Below are 21962 nucleotides of genomic sequence, written 5' to 3' on the forward strand. Positions count from 1 at the left end.
TGTGTGTGTGTGTGTGTGTGTGTGTGTGTGTGTGTGTGTGTGTGTGTGTGTGTGTGTGTGTGTGTGTGTGTGTGTGTGTGTGTGTGTGTGTGTGTGCGTGTGTGTGTGTGTGTCCAGGCATATGTCAGGTACAAATCCATTCATAAATTCATGACTTCTACGTGTGACTCATACACACATAGTATATATTCCCAGAGCCGAAGGAAGCAAAACAGGCAGGAGGAAGCTTTTTTTCCCTTTTTTTTTCTGAGTGTGAATGGCGTCAGTTTATCCAACAACATACAAATTCAACAACAATTTCCCAAAGCAAGGCAAACAGAATCATAAAGAGAAAGCAGTCAAAGTGCGGAGGAGATGGAGACAAACAGGAAAAGAAGACAAGAGACACAAGAGAGAGAGACAGTGAGAGAGAGAGAGCAACAGTCAAACAGACAGAGAGCACACAAGGTTATTGACCTGGTCCATCAACATGACATTATGATTATTGGCAAGTAATAAAAGCTCCTCCAAGCTTTGGCCTTGTGTTCAGTAAATTATGGAGCCGCATGTGTGTGTATATGCGTGCACCATCAGGCTCTTTTTGCTGAGGGCAAGGTTGAGGAGGTATAATAATGGGGGATCGGGACTTGACCTCTTCAGTCTTGCGATATAACTAAAAGATAGACCGGGATTTACAGCCCAAAGACGAGAACGAAAGCGCACAGAATCAATGAAAGTCAATAAGGGACTGCTGTGTATGAGCCTACGTGTGTGTTTTTAATATATTACAGCCATTACAACTATTACTCTGTGTGCTTCTTTGACTCACAGACAGCAGCATAAATACTGAAAGTATCTGACAGATTATTTGGCACTCTGCCTTTTCAGACTCGTATAATAGCTTTTGATGGAGACAGTTTTGGCAAAGGGACATTAGGGTGTATGCCAGGAAGTGAACTCTTTTTAAACAGCGATCTTAACCAGCTCGTGGCCCTATAATATTGAACGTAGGAATCAGTAGCAGGTACACGTTTCTACTAAAAAGGTGGCACAGACCTTTTCCTGGCAGCAATAAAGCAACAATTACTCTGCAGAGATGAAGGAACCACGTGTGATTATGGGAACTGTTCGCTGTGTTGCAAAGCCTCAGTTGTGCAGCTCACTTCTGTAGTGAACACCTCATTAACAATAATAACATCAGAGGACTAAGCAATGCTGAAAAGCATGTCACATGCATTATTAAAGAGTCACAATAAATGCATAGGTGGCAACTTCTGTTATTACGTTTCCCTAATCCCTCATACACAGCCTGTTTACGTGTGTGTCAAGACACTGGAGCTGGGGCATCCAGGATTTAAAAAATACTTAGATTATGTGCCCACATCCCACAAACAGACCCACCCAGAAACCAAGTCTCTGTTTTTGTCCGTTTGTTTGTTTTTAACAAAGTAATTATACATTATTCAGTTCACATTTGGAGAATTCATGTTTTATTCTTCAATATAAAGTATAAATGTTGAATTTGAGATTAAATATGTTTATTTTTTTCTATCTTTTATTATTATTATTTTATTATTATATATTTATTTATTGAATAATTTGACTGGAATATTGACACCGATGTCGGAAACTGTCGAACTATTCCTTAAATGAGTCAAATTTAAAGTTATCCAGAGTCTCAAAATTGTTGAGATGGTTTAAAAAAAAAAAAAAAAAAAAAAAAAAAACTTTACCTCAATGTCCTTGTCTTTTATGTTGTGTTACATCTTGCTCTTGCCTCTGTGAACAGTGTCTCTCACTTTTTCCACAGTTTTCATCCCAGCATGTATTTTACCGTCTCTAGGGAATGAGGATTAACAATGTTCTGGAAAATGTTTTTCATGAGTTCACACGTGCGTACAGTATGAAAACACCCATTTATACAGACATGCTCACACACACACACACACACACACACACACACACACACACACACACACACACACACACACACACACACACACACACGCACTCTTACACTCACATGCACACTAAGCTTATGAAAATTTAGGTCACAATTAGCTACGCCCTCTGATAGGACGGTGCATAGTTGGGAGATGTGGCTGCATAGAAGAAGGTGTAGCGGAGCAGGTCTCTGTTTTCAAGGCATCTCCGCCATGACTGCGGCTTTGACCCATCACATTGCTTGGTTCCAACTACCAAACATACAGTTCTCAAGTTGTTCAAGCTGTCTTATGTCAGCAGGGTCATGGAGAGATATTGGGCCATTGAGTGAAAGGAGGGGGAGAAGAGGAGGCAGATGGCAAATATGGAATAATTACGTCCCGAGACATTAATTCCTTTGCTTGTTAATAAGACGCTGATTAAGGGGAATAGGTGTGAGAGTTGGCAATATGAGGACTGGAGGTGCTGAGAGATTGGAGGATGCAGCAGAGGGACAGATGGAAAAGACGAGAGAGGAGGTGGTTGATGGGAAATATTATTCCCCCTGATGTTAATGTTGTGAGCGCTGTCATAAACAGGTGATGGAAAAAGACTGATGGAGCCACCGAATGGGGGGAAGAACATGTGCCTGGATGTGAATGTTTAGACGATGTTGATTAAAAAGTGATAGGTTTAGCAGCTGAGGCGAATGGCAGCAGGGAGAAATAAATGATGGAACAGAGACATGCGAAATATGGAAAGTGAGAGGAAGATAATGAGGCTGGATAGAGGGATGCTAAATGAGGGAAAATGAGCGAACACGATAAGCATGGAAAACGGGTACTAATTAAGAAAAATATCAGAGAATGAGAGTGCAAAGTTTGGTAAATGGGGAATAATATTTCTGTAGATCTTAATTATGGATACTGATTGAGGAGCAGGGGGGTGATGTTTTGCATGGCACATACTGTAGAGATACAGTTTTATAATGAAAGTGGGGTGAAAAAAGGAGTGTAAAATGTAAAAGCTGGAAAAAGCAGGAATCATGATGTAAAAATAATATAACTTAATTTTGTTGAAGTTCTTCTTCTTAGTCGTGTAATAATGGAAATTTTTTGAATGTATGAATGTAAAATGAGTTGCAATGGCACAGTGACATCTAACAATCCAACAATAAAGGTAAAACAAAAAACAAAAAACACAAATGGCATGACGTGCAATGAGCCCACACCAAATCTTCCTGCCAAAAGAAAAAAAAATCAAGCAATAGCGGAGGCACTGGTCTGCACACATCAATTTATTTGCTATTTGAGGGCGTTAATTAAGGAGAAGTGGTGCGAGGCGTTGTCATGGGTGAACGCTTATTACACAACTGCAGTAGGAAATGGTGCGGTGAGGTAATTAGCTGGTTAAATGGTGGGTAGTTGTCTTGTGGGGATGTGGGTTTATTGTATGCTGCTGCTGCACAGGGAGTTGTGGGTGTTCTGTGACCTGCCTCCATTGTTTCTTTAACTGACGCCTTAACATCATGAGCAATAGATCATCCATGTGCATGCAGACTTTAGCCACACTGATGGACGTAGATACTGTACAACCGGTTTTCAGCCTGTCGCCTTTAGATATTGTGTTTACTTCAATTGAAAAATGGCTTGCATGAATTATATTTTTATTGACATAATTAGGAAACATGTTTAATGAAAGAAGCTGCCAAATCTTAAAATGTTAAAGCAGAAGTAAGTGATATATTTGTGTTAATATAAGTCTTAAATAGTTGTATCTTCCGACAGCAATCACTTACATAGAGTGTTTGGACTGAAACACGGGTCTCTCAGTCCCTCTGCTCTGCTCTGAGCCGAAGAGAAAACATTTATCGTATCCTACAGTTTTTATCCAATGAGGAGAGAGAACGGCATGCAGGGCTGTGTGTGCAGCCAAGGAACGCCGTGAATGTGGTGACGTAGCGACGAGGACTGTTATGGTGCGTTCAAGGAAACTCGTATTTTTCCGACCGTGAAGTCGTACCAGTTCGATCTGGTACGAGTTCACGGGTCAGAAGTTACGAGTGGCCGTTATAGTGACTTTCACCGGTAAAACAGGTCGGAAAAACACGAGTGGGTTGCCTGAAACGCTACAAAGTTGTAAGTTGTGACTTGAAGCTGTAATTTACGATTTCAAAAGCCTGCCTGGAACGCAGCATTAGCGAAAACGACCGGACCACTCACTTCTGCTTTAATAGTTCATCTACATTTTTCTGTTTACTGCAACTTAAGTTTGGTGTTTAGGCCTCAGGAAACTCCTCTGAAGAGAGAGCTCTGAGAACGATTATCATCTGGGTTAAATAACCAGAAATTTTAAGCTGTTTATTACAGTAACATTTAACCAAAACTACAACTTATGTACAACCTTGAAACTGATCTTCACTTCACAACTGACTCTATACTGGACATGTTCAAAGCCTAGAGACACATACACACACACACACGCACAGCATGGTGGGTGTTTTGCTCCACCTCAATCTTACACTGAAAATTAGGTGCTTTTAGGCTATCTGATGTAGACCAGCAATTCTTCTCTCTTCTCCTTCTCTCTCTCTCTCTCTCTCTCTCTCTCTCTCTCTCTCTCTCTCTCTCCCTCTCTCTCTCTCTCTCTCTCCCTGTCTGTCTGTACAATATTGGGTTATGGTGGACCTCAGTAGCTTACATCGTAGATCGATGCAGCTTCTGAGAGTCTAGCTGGGCTTTAATGTGATATTCTGAGTGGACAGCTTTTCTTCAAATGCACCTCTTAATCACATCACAGATAAATCTCAGCTCTTGGTGTCCTCTGAGCGTGTGTGCGTGTGTGTGTGTGTGTGTGTGTGTGTGTGTGTGTGTGTGTGTGTGTGTGTGTGTGTGTGTGTGTGTGTGTGTGTGTGTGTGTGTGTGTGTGTGTGTGTGTGTTGAAGAGATAGGCTACCCAAGTGCATGTATTACGGGGTTGATGTGTGTCTCCTTGCATGCAGACAGTTGAACATCTGGCGCTCAGTCAGAATGACAGGGTTTAGCTTAGTGAGGGCACCACACTGTTAATCATTCTGTAGAATAAAACCTTGTATCATCACCGTGGTGAGATGCCAAATTTTTCCCAAAAAATCAGCTGGCATGGAGTCACGAGTTACTTAGCAACAGAGAGCAGGTTCACTGACTCTGATCCAACTGTGGGTGAGCAGAAGACAGGAAGAGATTACGTTCATGAAACACACTAAGAAACACGTTTTTTTTTTTTTTTTTCTTAAATTGACATCATAGCAGAAATGAGATCAAATTAGTATACAGTGAATTTAATTACTTACTGTAAAATTCATATCATGTATATACTGTATGACACCATGAAATTTATATCATACAGAAAATAGAATTAACTAATGATCTTCCCTATTCCAATTTGACTTGGGTAATAAAATAAAATTGGCAGGCAGAGAAATATGCCCTCAGGAGTGTGTGGATTCTCAGTGACAAGAAAACATAAAGAAATTATAAGATATCATACACATGTTTTCCACTACACGGTTTGCACATCCTGCAGCTATGTTTGAGGAAAATCTACAGTAGCACCTTACAATACAGCCCTGCCGAGGTAATTCTGTTGTATGAAGAAGGTACTAATGAAATACTGACAGGCTCCAACAGATATGTAAATGTGGGTAGTGGTAGTGGAAGAACGCATGACTATGGGGAACAGAGGAGGAACAACTGAGCATGGTAGAAAAAGGATAAATTCAACTTCAAGTATCTTTGTAAATATTGGGCACTAGGGTACAGTAGTGGGTAATAAAACAAAAATGTGGGAACAGTGGCGTGTAGGAGATGATACAATGCAAATTAGTCCATTACCACCCACACTTATGGGATTTGTTAATATGTCTACTTAATAATATGAGTTGGAATAAGTATGAGGTGAGAAATTGGACTTTATTTATAAGTTCGCTCCTCACAGTCATGTGGAAGGAAAACAAACATACTTTTAGCACATGTACAGTTATTGAAGACTAATCTTTAATGCTCAATCAGGAACCTAGTAATTATTATCTCGTTTATTTCAATGACGTGGTCAGAACCAGGTATGTGGGCTGTAATGTAATGTGTGGCTGTTCTCCCCTTTTTATCTGTAATTATAGAGTAAGAGGAAAAGGGTTGATGAGACCATTTTTCACAATCTTCAGTTTTGTCACCTACCGCTGTGCCATGTGGGTACCCAGGTTTTACAAAAAACAGAGGTATAATTCATTCCTCCTTTCAGCTAAAATGCCGAGTTGTAACTCCTTTGTACTTTGCAGCCTTGTTTTCTTTCTCTGTAAGCATCAGCGGGCACCTGTCAGTATTTTATTGGCACCTAAAGCATACAGCAAAATTACAAGGCAAAGTGCGGACTGTATTTAAGGGTATAAAGCAAATCTATAATAAAACATTATATTGTAGTTGAATGACTAATGTATCACACAGATATGTTGTTGACTTATGCTTACATGACCTACTTACATGACCTGTAGAGTTTCTGTACTTGAAGCTAACACATTTGTGAACTCAACGTCTCTCCCTGTCCAACAGTCGTCCAACATATTAAGAGACACAACATCGTGCTGAAGAGAGAGCTGGGAGAGGGAGCTTTTGGAAAAGTCTTCCTGGCTGAGTGCTACAACCTCTCACCCGACCAGGAGAAGATACTGGTGGCTGTCAAGGTAATCTTGATCCCTTTTTTAAAAAACTGAAAGTTCCTGAGACACATTATTTTAAAAGTAGAGTGTGACTGAACTCTTGTGAGCTCAGCACCAAAGAGAAAATAATGAGCAGTACACAGTCAGCATGTGAGTCAGAGGATGTGTGAATGTCTTCTCTGGCTACGGGTAGATGATTCCAGTCCCATTAAACTTCATGGGAAACACTTACGTGTGAAGCTGCTGTTGGTCACCCACATCTGCATGGTCTTACTTACCTAATTTTGTTAGGAGTTGTTTTTTTTTTTGTAAAATGCAGCATGCTCTCTATGTTAAGAGAGTTCCTGACCTCCAAGATATGCCTAAATGTGACTATTTGCTGCTGACTTATCATCTTTAAAATGGGACATTACTGTGCAATCGACTGTGAGGAATAAAAAACACATAACCGCAAAGAGCACACATTGTAGGATAGATTGTAAAAAGAAATAAATACCATCTATTTTGCCATTAAAATAATCTATTCCCATTTTTGCGGACTTTTGCAGAGGAGATATTTTGATTGGCGCAACCAAAATAAAACTTGTTGTTTTGATTGAAGGTTAGGGAAGTTGTTGCTACATTACTTTTGCCATGAGATCTGAGACCAGAACTGCATTTTAAAATATTGAACAATTTACAGCAGATAAAGTTCTGTTCCTGAAACGTACACACGGCATTTTGAAAGGCAATCCTTATATCATATGGCGTCTGTCCAGTGTTCAGATTCTTTGTTCGCAATTTCCTCACATCCTCGTCCTCTGCTATTGTTAGAAAGTCCTTCCTTTCAAAGCTTTGTAAGCAAAAGGTGGAATTACACTCAAACCACTGACTTCCGGGGTCAAATTGAATGGTTTCTCAGAGCGCATCCTCTCACTGTGTCTATCCATCCACCCATCTCCCCATCAAGCGTGCTCTCTCTGCTGGTCTGCGGTGAAACTGGATCTGATTGGTGAAGAACGTCTCATTAACAATACATGACCTGCGAGATCCCCACCCCCTCTCGCTACTAACTCCATCTTCCTTTACCGCCCTTCCACTTCCTCTCTCTTCTTATACCTCCACCTCTAACTCTACTTATCATCTGACTCTCGTCTCTCTCCTCTGTGTTCCTGACGCTTCCAGATGCTTTCCTTTTCTCAAATCCTCCACCTTCATTTCACTTCCTACACTTCCTGTTTCCCTCCAGCTTAGCTCTAAACTGCTTGCTGGCCCACTGATGTTTGCTGCCAGCTTATAGTCTCAGCTCAGTCTGTGCACTCTGTAAAATATGCACCTGAAAATCCCGGGTAAAGGAGTTCTTGGTTATGGAACAAAATGCTGTATGTTGCTGACTGCATGTCAAACTTGTTATATAACCAGCACTAGGACTAAAACTGCACCTGTATATAGTCATGAATGAAGATGAATCATTTTGTCATTAGAGTCAAGTCATTGATTTAAGTCTCTGAACACTTTTTTTTTCAATCAGCTAATGTACCACTTGCTTACAGAGTGTACTATGCACTCTTCCTGCTCTTTTCGGCCTCGTCTTATTGTCAGTCGGTATGACTCACCATTTCTCTCCCGATGTCTCTTCCTCCCCCTTGTTGCTGCATCAACACAGATAAAAAGTGATGAAGGCTGCTGGAAACAGATTTTCAAATAAACATTGACATTTCCAACGATTGTTCTTATTTAAAGGGCTACTTCATCCAAAATACAAAACAAACTAAGAAGGACTATTACTTTGCTCAAACGTCGTTCATACACTAACGGTGACGACCCTGGATAATCCATAATAAATGAAAAACACTGTTTCTGGGAGATGTTTCAAAAGTAGGACAACTACAACTAAAACTTACATCATGGTTATGAACAGATTAAGGTAAAATAGGCCCCTAGGCATAGACATGAAACAGGCCCCTCACTGCTCTTGTATAGGACCCCCAGTGTGATAAATTTAATTTAAAAAAAAAAAACTTTATTTATTCCGAGGGGGCAATTTAGAGACAACAAAACGACCAGAAAACATATTTTGAAAAGTCACTTTGTGACTATTTATGTACCATCCCTTTGTTGTCGTTTTGAGTCCCTGTGTGGTTCTTGGTCTTTTTATGGACATTTTGTGTTTCATTATGGTGCTTTTTCTTCTTTATGGTTGTTTCGCATCTCCTCCTTTATAGTCTTTCATCCTCGCAGTCATTTTGCATGTTTGTGGTCAGGTCCTGTCTTTCTGTCACTTAATGCAGTGGCTCTGGCCCCGGGGCCCTCCGACCCCTTTGGGCCTGTTTGGGCCTGTCCATCCCTTGTCATGGTGTTTGAGAACATGAAGCGAGTCATTTACTGCGTGTTCAAATAAACATGGTACCTGCACGACAGGTGGCATATGTCCTATACAGTAGCCTCTGTTCCACCAGCTCCAGTAAATCAGTGTCATTTCTCATCGGGAATTTCTGTGGTTTAAAGTCGAAAACCAATTCAGTCCATGACCATGTGGTACGATACCACTATATCTGAGAATCTCTGTGTTTTTGGTGATCTCAATGAACTAACAGTTTAGTTTTCTCAGCACCAGGCCTTTGCTGATGCGTGCTTCTGTGGCCGTTGTTGAATGAACACACAATGAATACACAAATTAATTCAATGAAGAACTAAAATGCTGTGTTCCTGGCACCATTAAGGTTATGTAATCTTGTTGAACAGTAATTTGCATTTTCTTTTGTTCATTTTTTTGGAGAAAAAAACATTTTGATGGAACTCCGTTAATGATGTACATGAAGTTGCTCCAAGATTTGTCAGTGCACTTAATCATCACCACACCTCTTTTCCCAGTCAAAAGCTCACGCATGCATGCTACAGTACATTAGAGGAACATGTTCTCCCTTGTACACCACATTACTATAGACTACACTACTAATAGAGCTTAATGGTCATGATTTTGGAGTCGGCTATCAATCAGCCAGTCAGCCATAATACAGAAGCAAGTTTTACTATTACAGTACATTATACACTGAGCTGCCATCGATCACAGGCACGCTTCAACACATGCAAATACACACTGGCCTATACATACCCACACACTCTTATACACATCCATACAAACACACTTACTGTACACTCCTGCATGCCATCAATCAAGAACACCCTCTACATCCAATAGCATTGCCTTGCACACATGTAAATGTGAGTCACCAAACTCCCCAAGCCGGAGGTTGCTGATTGCTTTTTATTTGTCCAGGGACCTGAATGTGAGTAGACCAGATGACTGTGCAAGTGTGCAATATTATGGTTTTTTTTGCCTGAGAATTAATGTAACACTGAGTTCAGAGACTTTCCGGCTCACAGGAAAGTCTCTGTTGTAACGTTCCTGAGTTCAACATTAATATCTTCTCCTCAGTATGAATAGTTTTGTGGCAGTGGTCATTTGATTCACTGAACAGTTCAGTTAGCTGATTGAGCTCAGTGGTGCATTGCACATAATATTATGTATTTCAGATTTCTATTTTACCAGGTGCTCTCTGTGTAAGCTAATTTGTAGATTTCTACATATTCACTTATCCTTTACACATAAGTTATAGATCGTTATAAGAAAGGAATCTGTGTTGCCAGGTTGTGTCTTATCCTTTTCCAGTTTCATTTTATCTTTTTAGTTCTACATGAGTAACCCTCTATCTCATCATTTAATCTCTTATTTTGGGTTCAAGACTTATTAACATTCATGACTGCAGGTTTGTGGCTTCTTAGAAAATTAGAAACCGTGTAGCACTTTTTTATCAATTCTTTAATGTTAATATTACTAATGTCTATAATGAAACACAAGTGATTAGTCATTTCTAATGGTCAGTTAATTATTCATTAACTATAAATCACACTCAAAATTACAATTTCTGAATCATTTATATAGGTGTCATATGTATTGTCAAAGTTATGTCAGACATAACATCTGGAGCAGGCTGGTATTTACTGTAGTCACACAAAGTGAAACTGAAAGGTCGTTCACCCCTAATACGTGAGAACTCATCAGAGGAAAGTCAAAACAGAGATTTCCCACACAGGTCCATTATCACATTTCAAACTGAATTCAGCGCATTGGCTTTGATACAGTATCTATACTGTAACTCCATCAAGTCATTATCGCATCAAGCCGTATCACATTACTGTATGTAATGTACATGACCAAGCCTCTGTGTCGTGATACATGATTGGTGTAAAAAAAAAAAAAAAAGTGGGTGGGGTCACAGTCCATCTCATTTTCTGGCATCTCAACGTTCTGGATGAAAGATCACAGGTCATTTCCTTCTCCTTGTCCTTTAGACCGACTGTACGGTACGACTGTAACAGGAGCTTCTACCTGCAGCGTTGGTACACAGGCAAACAAACACACGAACACAAGCTGAAGAAGGAACGTATATCCATGTCATACATTAGTAGGAAGACAATCAATTATTCATGTAGGACAAGAGGAATTTTCTATATTTTCCTTCTATAGATGTGAAACTAATACAGACCCCATATCACATTCATTCCCTGCAACTCTCTCTGTCGTTGACACACTCCTTTTCCGTCTTTGTCACAGATGCTTGTATTACACAACCTGCCTGACAGATTTCCTGATTCATGCAAAGGAGACAAAGATTAGTTTCAAAGGGAAGCAGTGAATTTAATTAATGTAAACAGTATTGTACACGGTAATGGCTTACATTAATATAAAATGTCTCTACTTCATCCTGCTCTGCCATTGTATCAGTCGTGGTTCAGTGCCAGTAATTTCACACCATGCATGCACAGTGGCTGTAACTTACTTTTACAAGGCAAGACTTTTTTTTCCACAGTGGACATCAGCCAAATGAATTGGAGCCGACTAGGTGCACTGTGAAAATGACTAATTGGCAACAGTGTGCGTGGCATAATGTGCAAGTTTTCATTTGTCAGTTTATAAAATGTCTCCGCTCTCTCTCCCTCTGTGTTTGTGTGTGTGTGTGTGTGTGTGTAGACGCTTAAAGAGGCGAGTGAAAATGCCAGGAAGGATTTCCACCGTGAGGCTGAGCTCCTGACCAACCTCCAACATGAACACATTGTCACTTTCTATGGAGTCTGCGTGGAAAGTGACCCTCTCATCATGGTGTTTGAGTACATGAAGCATGGAGACCTCAACAAGTTCCTCAGGCATGTCTCTATTCTTACTTGTGTAATATTTTCATCAACATGGCACCTGTTACTGCTAAGAAACTTTGCATTCACTTCCAATGAAAACACTGGAAACGACAGGAAACAACGTGACAGCAACTGAACGTGCATGTAATTTCTCCTTGATCCTGCATAGGGCTCACGGTCCGGATGCAGTCCTGATGGCAGAGGGCCAGACCACCAGACCTGTGGAGCTGACCCAGTCTCAGATGTTACACATCGCCCAGCAGATAGCATCTGGCATGGTGTACCTGGCATCACAGCATTTTGTGCATCGCGACCTCGCCACCAGGTTTGCCACTCCTACTACAGTGTGTTTATGTGTTCAGGTCTCAAATAACATGTCATCATGCTGGGGCATTTGTCCAGACCCTCTATATTTTATTGCATACCTGATAATGAAGTGAAAACATAGCATTTTGTTGTATGTTTGTTTTTAGCATTTCCACAAATGTAATAAAATAGAAAGGACCATGTTTCCTCAGTTACTTGGACATTATTGGTAAATGCACAAACCAAGACAGTTGCATCATAGTGATAATCTTGACGACTGTGTTATATTTTTTAGAAAGCAGAATACACAGGCATGTTTCCTCCTCTGGCTACCTGTTAAGCTGTTATCTTTATGGGTTGATTCTTTCATCTGATGTTTGCCCAGCATTATAATGGGCTTACATCTACAATATAGTTTCCAAATAGGAGAGGCATGTGGCTCCTTTCAAACTAAATAAAAATTGCAGTTTCATTCAACTCAGCTACATCAAATCTGCATATTGGCCGCTGTGTAAAATGTTTCAATCTGCCATCAAAACTCAAGCTAAAACAAACATGTCTGTACTTAGTTTGCATATGCTTATTTGTTGTCCAACAGAAACTGTCTGGTGGGTGAGAACCTGCTGGTAAAGATTGGAGACTTTGGCATGTCCAGGGACGTCTACAGCACTGACTACTACAGGGTAGGTGTATGTGTCGATATCTTTTCTGGCCCTTCTTTTTGCCTCCCTCCTCCCTGCTGCATGGGTCCCTCGCTGCTCTTCCCTTGCATGGGCATGACTGACGGACTCTGCCAGAGTTACAGTAAGATGCTTGCTGTGGTTGACTGAACATAGTGTAGTGTGGGGGAATTAAACATACATGTAGTTGTAAATGGCACTCTGGAAATGTATATTGTATGTAACTGATAGGACTCTAGGAGAAGGGGAATAAGTTGCATGCTTTGTTAGGTGGGTTTAAGGTATAGTTACAGTAGATTAAAATAAGAGCTGTGTAGTAGAATACTGTAAGTACTGCAGTATTACACTTGTATTGTCTGTATACAATATGCACTTTATCTGCAATGCATTGGAAATGTGGCTAATATTACAAGTACATGTCAAGACACATTTTAATACACTGAGGGACACAATTTAAAAAAAATGTAAAAGATAAAAACACAAACTCCTCCCAAAAAGTTTGATGTTTTTTGAACAACCAATCGAACACAACAAAAATATTACTATTACTTATCATACATTTTCCAAAAAGACTGTGTTATTCCAATTATCTTAGCATGGTTTTCAAAAGCACAAAGTCAACTAAGGTAACTAATGTATAAAATATAATAATATAAAATAGGTAATCTTGTAGTCTTCAAGAGGTTCAAGAAATCTTAATTGTCCCTGGGGGGCAATTTGCAGTGCAGCCAGCAGCAAAACAACAGTAAAATACACAACAGTGACACAACGATGACATGGAACTAATAATTAAAAGAACAACGATATAATACACAACAAAGACACGGGACAACGACACGGGACAACAATTGAAAAGAGAGTTCAAGTGACCACAGTGCTAATCAGTTGTTAAGAAGGCCAACGGCCACTGGGACCCAGGATTTTTTTTAAATCTATTTGTCCTGCATCTCGGCACATGAAATCTGCGTCTGGATGGAAGCAATTTAAATTCAGGTGCTAGAGGATGGCTAGGGTCAGACAGGACAAGTTCTGCCTGTTCAGGGACCTACAGTATAGTTTTGTGTAGAAGAGAAATGTCTGTTAGTGGAGTGCCAACAATTTTACTACACACTTTAACTATGCCCTGGAGTCTGTTATGGTTTTTGAGGTTGATTGACCCAAACCAGCAGATAAAAGCAAATGTCAGGACACATTCAATGAAACAGGAATAAAACATATCCATGAACTTGGTGTCAATGTTTATGTTCCTGAGCTTCCGAAGAAAGTACATGCGCTGGTTGGCTTTTTTGCACACGGCAACAACCTGATGCTCAAAGGACAACCTGTCGTCAATTACTGTCCCAAGATATTTATACTGCTGCACTAACTCTACAGCTTGGTCATTGATCGTCAGGGGTGTAATTGACAGCAAGTAATCTTGACGATTGAATATTACATTTTCTTTTGTTTTTTTGTCAGATCTGAAGATGTGTCATTTGTGTGACAGCCTGAAATAATCAGTAAATAGAGTGCCATATCACACAACACACTATGCAATAATGTACAATACTGTACTCAACATATCTATTCACACTGCAGGAAGTCCCAGGCAGTGCGATATAATAGACGTGCACCTATTCTAAAGTGTGGTGTCAAAAGGGTTTCTCTGCAAAAGGGAAAGAGGAAATGTGGCTGCATTTCTAAAGAGAAGTGTAAAGGGATTATGTATTTTGTGTGTGTGTGTGTGTGTGTGTGTGTGTGTGTGTGTGTGTGTGTGTGTGTGTGTGTGTGTGTGTGTGTGTGTGTGTGTGTGTGTGTGTGTGTGTGTGTGTGTGTGTGTGTGTGTGTGTGTGTGTGTGTGTGTGTGTGTGTGAAGCTCTACTGCGAATGTCAAGAAACACCTTGGTACCAGAGACAGCTGAGAGTGTGTTTTTTTCTCTTCTGGCCAGTAATCTGTCAGCTTACCAAAAGGCCGAAATCTAATAAATTGTACTGATTGATTGATAGTGACTGTCCATTTTTCCTGCCCTCTCTCCGGTCCACGGTGACAAACTGACAGTAGCGACAGTGACAGAGAGCTCAGGGGAGGAGGGTGAGAGAGACAGAGGAAGGGAGCAACCATTCAATGACAAGAAAAAACTCAATTTTCAACAAATAATACCTTTAACAATAATATACAGAAACATGACAATTCCTGTGCTGTCTGCAGAAACTCATTAAAGACATTTTCTGGGAAAAAAGAAAGATATCAATGATCCATAGGGCATGTGATTGATGTATAATTCAGTAATGGCATTGATTAATTCATTTTGTGTTGCACAATAGCAGTGATGTTTTTTGAAAAACACACAAAACAAAATCATTTGTTCAATTTGTTCAATCATAATTTTGAGGGACAGTAGTGGTTGATATTTACCATTTTATATACACAACTACTATGTATGAGGGTGTTAAAATTATGGTGCAGATGCATGAATGTAGCATGCCAATATGAGAATGTGACTTGACCTACAGTATAGTAGATATTCAAAATTCAATCTGCATTCAATCTGTAGCTATCACATGGAAAAACTATTTTTCATAGGACTTTTTTCTGAATACTGTTCGGATTCAGTTTGGAATAACAAGCTCTACATGACATCAAATTAAATAAAAAGATTAAGGTCTCTCCTCTACGGCTTTCTTTTGTACTACAGTATCTCTGTGTGACGACACACAGCAATCTCCCCCTCCTCCTCTTCCTCTCCTTCCTTTCACCCCTCCTCAATAAAGCTAAGCGCCGAGGCTGTAGTCATAGCAACGGCCGAAGGCAGTGGCGGTGAGCCTCAGAGTTGTATCCAACGTTTCTCAGGAAGAAAAGTAATCAGAGAAGTTCTGTTTAGTATGCTGTGGCAGTATGAGAGAGGGAGAGAGATGAAAGTGTGGGAGACGGAGGAAGGAAGGTGGTAAAGAAACGAGGGGAAGAGAAAAGAGCAGGAAGAGAGAGAGAGATGGAGGGAGCAGCAGGAAAAGGAGAGAGAGAGAGAGAGAGGGAGGGAGCAGCAGGAAAATAAAAAAGCAGGAGGCACAGGAGTGGGAGGCCAGGAGGGGAGAAAACAAAATGCAAATGAAAATACAAAATGAGTGAAGGCAGTAATAGAGCAATAAAGAAACATAGAGATGCTGAGGGAGGTGAGAGAGGAGAGGTGTCTGGAGGAGAGGCCGATCGCAGAGAAGACCTCGTACACTGAGACTGAAACACACAGAGGAGCTGCGCCTTCTTCACACAGCCACAGAGCAGGATATCAGAGACACAGAGACACAGACAGACAGGCGGAAAACAGCAAAGCTGGAGAGGTACAGGATGGTGGGAGGTAAAACAGCACATAGGTGTGCGTGCGTGCATGCATGCGTGTGTGTGTGTGGATGGTGTGTAGGTACCCAGTCATGCTCTTGCGTCAGACAGGAGCAAAGATGAGTCATAGAGGAATCGGAGGCCCCCCCTCGGTGCTTATCTATGTGTTGGTGTAAGGAAATAGAAGCAGAGGCGTAGGACCGAAGGGGCTGTGGTGACGTCATTGAATCCCCTGTTACACAATGAACCTGACAGATGCTTCAGAAGGCAGACAAGGATGCAAACCACGAGCCTTTCCATGCAGCCTTTTTTTTGTTTTTTTGATGTGTGGGTGGAGTGAAGGCATACATACAATGCATTTTCTCCCTAAATGGATTTCATGCCCAAATGTGTAGGAAGGAAGAAAATGAATTGTCTGCTTACGTTTTACTGTTGGAGGCTGACTGTTTTATGTTGCTGACACAGGCTGTTGGGAAACGCTGGCAACAAAGTAGAGCTAAACAATCTCTGCAGAGTAATTTGGCTCTTTAAGTTTTTTTTTTTCTTTTTCTATTCTCCAAACCATTGCTGGGTCCCTACCGGCACAGACAAACAGCATTTTAATGGCTCACCTGGAGACACCACAGTGGAACAGTTATCTGTGCAGGAGTGAGCACTCACATGGACAGACAAAACACACCAGCACAAAGATGATACTGTCAACACCTGACAAATAGAGACACATTTTCTTTTTGTTTCCATTTGAAATAAAAACCAGATTTCACTGATCAATCTGTAAAAGTTTCCATCAGCTATTTTTCCTTTTCATATCATTTCCTTTTCTAATATCATTTCAATAAAAAAACATGTGTATGTTGTATGACAAACAAGCAAAAAACAAAACAAAAACAAAAAAACTGTGAACTGATCACATCACGTCCCAACTCTCATATTGGAAAAACAAATGAAACGTATATTTGTTAGGTACTGTAAATGCGTAGTCACAAATTTACCTTAATCACCCAAATCAAATCTGTTCAAATTTGTAAAATAGCAGTTTACTGCAGCATTTTACATTTTTATTGTCTACAGGACACTTTTGTTACTTTAAAAATATGTAATTCAATAACATATCTTTAGGATGTGTGTGTATGACACAATCCAAGCATCTGCCCTTCAAAACTAATGAGTGTTACAAATGAATGAGCTAAAAGGGACAGGGTTGAACAACACCAGGTCATGTACTGTAACGCTATCCACACACACACACACACACACACACACACACACACACACACACACACACACACACACACATATGCATAGCATTCTTGGAAATAGCTTCGTCTCCATAGCAACACAGAGGGTAATTAAGGTAGGGTTCCTGTGTAAAAAAAAAAAAAGAGGAGGAGGAGTTGGTCACATAGGCCCCTCCTCCTACGCCACATCCCATAATGCTTTCTTTTTTAACCAAACCAGTTCCCATGGATACCACAGCCTCCAGCAGGTCACTACAGAGCCCACAGCCTCCTCTGCTTTGTTTTTCCTCCTGATTTAGGCTTTCCTGGAACAGTCAGGCAGTGATCTAGCTGAAATGATGCATATTTATAAGACTGAGAAAGAGAGAGAGGAAGAGGGAGAGGGGACGGGCAGGTTATGGAGGGTGAGAGAAGGTGAGAACAAGTGAGAGGGAGGTGGAAAGGAACAGAAAAGGAGACAAAGACTGATGATGAAGCAACTCACAGTGAAAAGAAAACAGAGACAGAGCTGGAGCCGGAGCTCCGTCAGGGAGGATCGTGGTCTCCAGGCCGCTCCATTGTAAACGGGACTCTCTTCGTTTCGTTTAGTTTTTTGTGCCCCTCCCTATCCCAGTAAAAAAAAGAAAAAGGGTTTGACGTGAGGCTTTCCCTGCTCCTGCACTCATTTTCTTTCCTGTTCTTTCTCTTTCAGTTAATCCTTGTTATAGCCTTGATGAAGAGACTGCCTTAACTTTCTCCTCATACTCTCTATTAGACACACACACACACGCACACAAAGAAAGAGAGAGAGAGAAAGTTATGAAACATAAAGAAATGTACCACAGCAGTTCAAGATATTAATATTTCAGGCTATCAGGGGGAAATGATCAGCAATGATGAATAAAACAAAAAGACTAATGGATGTGAGCAGGTTCAGACACATCAGTGAATAATAAATACTGTCTATAGTACAGAATAGAACAGAGCCGAATAAACAATGACCCTGTCCAAAATCACCATCTATTATGGTGCTCCATATTTACTGTCTGTCCTTTTATCATAAACTCAGTGTCGGATTTACCCACAACACAGAGCTTTTGCATCACTGTGGCAGAATACCCCTTCATTATGGCTACACCAGTAAATCACACGTGAATTTGACAGAAACAGGGAAATGAGACACAGACAAACAAGGGAGAGGGAGACGGTGGCGTTAACAGGGAGGAAAGCCGGGGCATGCTTATGAAGAGTAAGAGCTGCAGAGATGGAGGCAGATATGTTTCCCAGGACGTACCAGTGAACCTGATGGCTATCTATGTGACCGTGCACGTTTTATTACTACATTAAATAACCCACTGACTAACATAGAAACAGGCCAAGTGTGGATAGCAAGCCATTAATAACAGGCATAAACCTCAGAGAATGGATTGCGCTGTCTGTGTGGAGCAATGGAGCGCAGATTGGTCGGTAGATTCATGTGAAGCGGAGCAAAGGGAGAGGGGAGTTTCGGTACGAGAGAGATCAGCATCAGAATACAAGGTTAGGTTTCACTCAGCTCCACTTTAAATAGGTTACGGTTCAAAATTCAAGCGCTGACTGAATTTAACTTTTAGTCCCCTGAACTTCACTGACCTGCCAGAGGGCGCATCATTACATTTATGCTGCACAGCCAAAACATTGTTCAAAGATTCAAAATTAAGTTCCCATGTTTCCCATGACAATCAATATGATTTGGTGCAGCTGAATAACAGATGTTTAGAATATTTCCTGCTGAATGGCTATAAAGATCATATCATTTACATGGCTAGTTAAAAATACTTAACCCCCCTGTTTTCCTCCTGGGTCAAGGAAGGAAGGAAGGAAGGAAATAAGGCAGAAAGGACGAAGGGAAAGAAGGAAGGAAGGAAGACAAAGGGAAAGATGGGAGGAAAGAAGGAAGGGAAAAGGAAGGAAAGATAGATGAGGGAAGGAACAGATTAGGTCAATTGGGTCAAAAATGAAGGAAGAAGTAAGGAAGGAAGGAAGGAAGGAAGGAAGGAAGGAAGGAAGGAAGGAAGGAAGGAAGGAAGGAAGGAAGGATGGAAGGGAGGGAGGGAAAAAAGAAGGAAAGAAAGATGGAGGGAGGGAACAAATCCGGTCAATTGGATCAAAAGAGGAAGGAAAGAAGGAAGGATGGAGGAAGGGAACAGATTGGGTCAATTTGACCCAGAAGGACAACTGGAGGGAAATTCTGTGTTCAATGGTTGAGCATACTGTACTGTTTTCTGTTTTTACGGCTGACTCTGAGGCGTAATTAATACATAAGACACAATGGCTTCTATGCAAACATAGCACTGTAATAATTACATGATGAGTTTATGGCTGAGGTGTTCACTCACCTTTTGTCACCACTGGAGCATGGAGAGTGGTTCACGCTCGCCCCCCCTCCCCGCTGCAGCATTAACCTCATTCAAGGCTACAGTCACAGTCTGTGGGAGTCTGAAATGAGCTGTCAGTGTTTATGAGCAGCACAAACATCAAATGAATACAACAATCAAACAGGCTCCAAAGGCTCAGTTCAGATTAGAGAATAATGAAATGACCAACAGTTTCTCAGAGTGCCTGTGACTTCCTCCACAGCTGATTTCTGAGAACTGAGAGTCACTGGGACTCATCACATTGTTTGATGCAACAAATTCAATTATTTTTCTTACTTAAAATTCACTTGCATGGGACTCTGGCAGTGCACACGCTGCATTTTTGCAATAGTTTATTCTGGCTTCACGGCATTAATGTGACTGTTTCCCTCGACAACCTTCCTTTTTTTGATCCACTGGCTGATTATAGACTATTAATTATTTTCTAACAATCATCTTAAAAGCTATGAAAGTGTGAATGGGTGAATGTTATTGTAGTGTAAAGCACTTTGGTGGTCAATAAGACTAGAGCCTAGAAAAGCACTATATAAGTGCGGTCCATTTAATTGTGATCGGTGGCCAGTTGATTAGTGCACATATCCTCTTTGTTCAAGGGGAATGTAAAGCAATACTCTCTTAGACCTCAGTTAAATAAAATTATATGCTGATCAGGAATGAGGTGTGCAACAGCCAAGAAGATGATGCAATCTACTGTGCCATACCACAAAGCCTCACTTATTTAAATGCCTCTGGCAGCATTTTTTTTAGGAATGAAATGTTTGCTGCACCACCTTAAACTATATTGAAATTTCTGAGCGAACCTTGGTGAGAAATGTGAAAAGCTGCGTGACCATGCATTCGAGACGCGTGACGCCTTAGAATAAAAATGAAGAGAAGAGACTTGAATATTGAGCATTCCTGTCTGTCAGAGGAAGGGATGACTGTGAAGATGCTTTACAGCTCCACTGTTCACTTTATGCTATACTGACTTATACTTACTTATACTGACACTCTCTCCTTGTCTCCCTGTTTGTGTATGCAATAATAGGTCGGAGGTCACACTATGCTGCCAATTCGCTGGATGCCCCCTGAAAGCATCATGTACAGAAAGTTCACCACGGAAAGTGATGTTTGGAGTCTTGGAGTTGTTCTCTGGGAGATCTTCACCTATGGAAAACAGCCTTGGTACCAGCTCTCCAACAATGAGGTACAGAACACAATACAGCCTCTTGTTATACATCACACAATCTTTTTTGAACACTTCTAAATACAGTACGCCAGCAGAGAAGATAACAGATCCATCACAACAAAACATTAGTGTAGTCAAAAGTACAAAGCAGAAACTTTATGTAGATGTTACCCTGGAAGCACTTTTAACTTAATAAGTAATGCCAGACAAGATGTTGCAGCCCCCAGATATGAGGAAACAGCCCTTCGGTAAAACTAAAACTAAATATTTGATCAGTTGTGTGAGCAAGTTTCTCATAGGCACTGTATACATTCTGTGAGTCCTTTGGCCTGAGTCATCTCATTATATACTGTAAGGCTTAAGCACCTGACTTAGAAACGTAATAAGTTGTTTATCATTTTGGCGTGTCGTGTCATGAATTAATTGTAAGGTGAGACACAGAGCTGGGGAACCAGATTTTGGCATCGCTGTCAGGCTTGAGGAGCAGATGTGTCTTGTGTTTTGAGTAGAAAGGCTGTTTTGGAAAAGGACTCACAATATGTCCTCTTTCTGTTTTTTTGACATGGATCACTCTGGATTTTGTAGTCTGGTGGCAATGCGACAACTAAGTGTCTATTCTTTTTGCTCAGGATGTGAAGCTGTGTTCCCCAGGTGTTATTTTATGAACAGCAAACAGTGACACAGCCAGTTGATTTGGCTCTGAAAAAGGATTTCCACTAAGGATACATATTAAATATAAGTGCTACAAGAACACCTTTTTTTTTTTTTTTTTTTTTTAATTTTTGATCCCAAAAAAATGAAAATAGTGACAAAGGCGCCAGATTGTTACAGAACATAATCTTCCAACTGCTTAATTTAGCCAATCAAGATGACACACAATATACAATGACAAAATATAATATTATAAACGGGAGAAAACAAACCAATCCTCACATCTGCAAAGTTGGAACCAGTGAGTGTTTCTCATGACAAATATAAATAATTAACCATTTACCAAGACAGTTGTCGTTTAAACCCACTTACAGCCATTAACCTGCCCATGGACTAGTTGTTATTTATTTATTATTGTAATACAGACTCACACCAAGAAG

General features: G+C 40.6%; 1 protein-coding gene across 1 annotated transcript in view; it reads left to right on the forward strand.

Moving 5' to 3' along the window:
• The window catches only part of ntrk2a (neurotrophic tyrosine kinase, receptor, type 2a), a gene marked incomplete at its 3' end in the record, with an annotated part of 76724 nt that overhangs the window by 53109 nt on the left and 1653 nt on the right, over positions 1–21962 (forward strand). Inside the window, exons 13-17 of the mRNA XM_083979683.1 lie at positions 6489–6619; positions 11610–11782; positions 11940–12095; positions 12675–12759; positions 20731–20889. Of these exons, the coding sequence (XP_083835809.1) occupies positions 6489–6619; positions 11610–11782; positions 11940–12095; positions 12675–12759; positions 20731–20889 (704 nt within the window). The remainder of the gene's footprint in view (positions 1–6488; positions 6620–11609; positions 11783–11939; positions 12096–12674; positions 12760–20730; positions 20890–21962) is intronic.

The sequence above is a fragment of the Trachurus trachurus genome (assembly GCF_905171665.1).
Source record: "Trachurus trachurus genome assembly, chromosome: 9".
In the NCBI taxonomy this organism is placed as follows: Eukaryota; Metazoa; Chordata; class Actinopteri; order Carangiformes; family Carangidae; genus Trachurus; species Trachurus trachurus.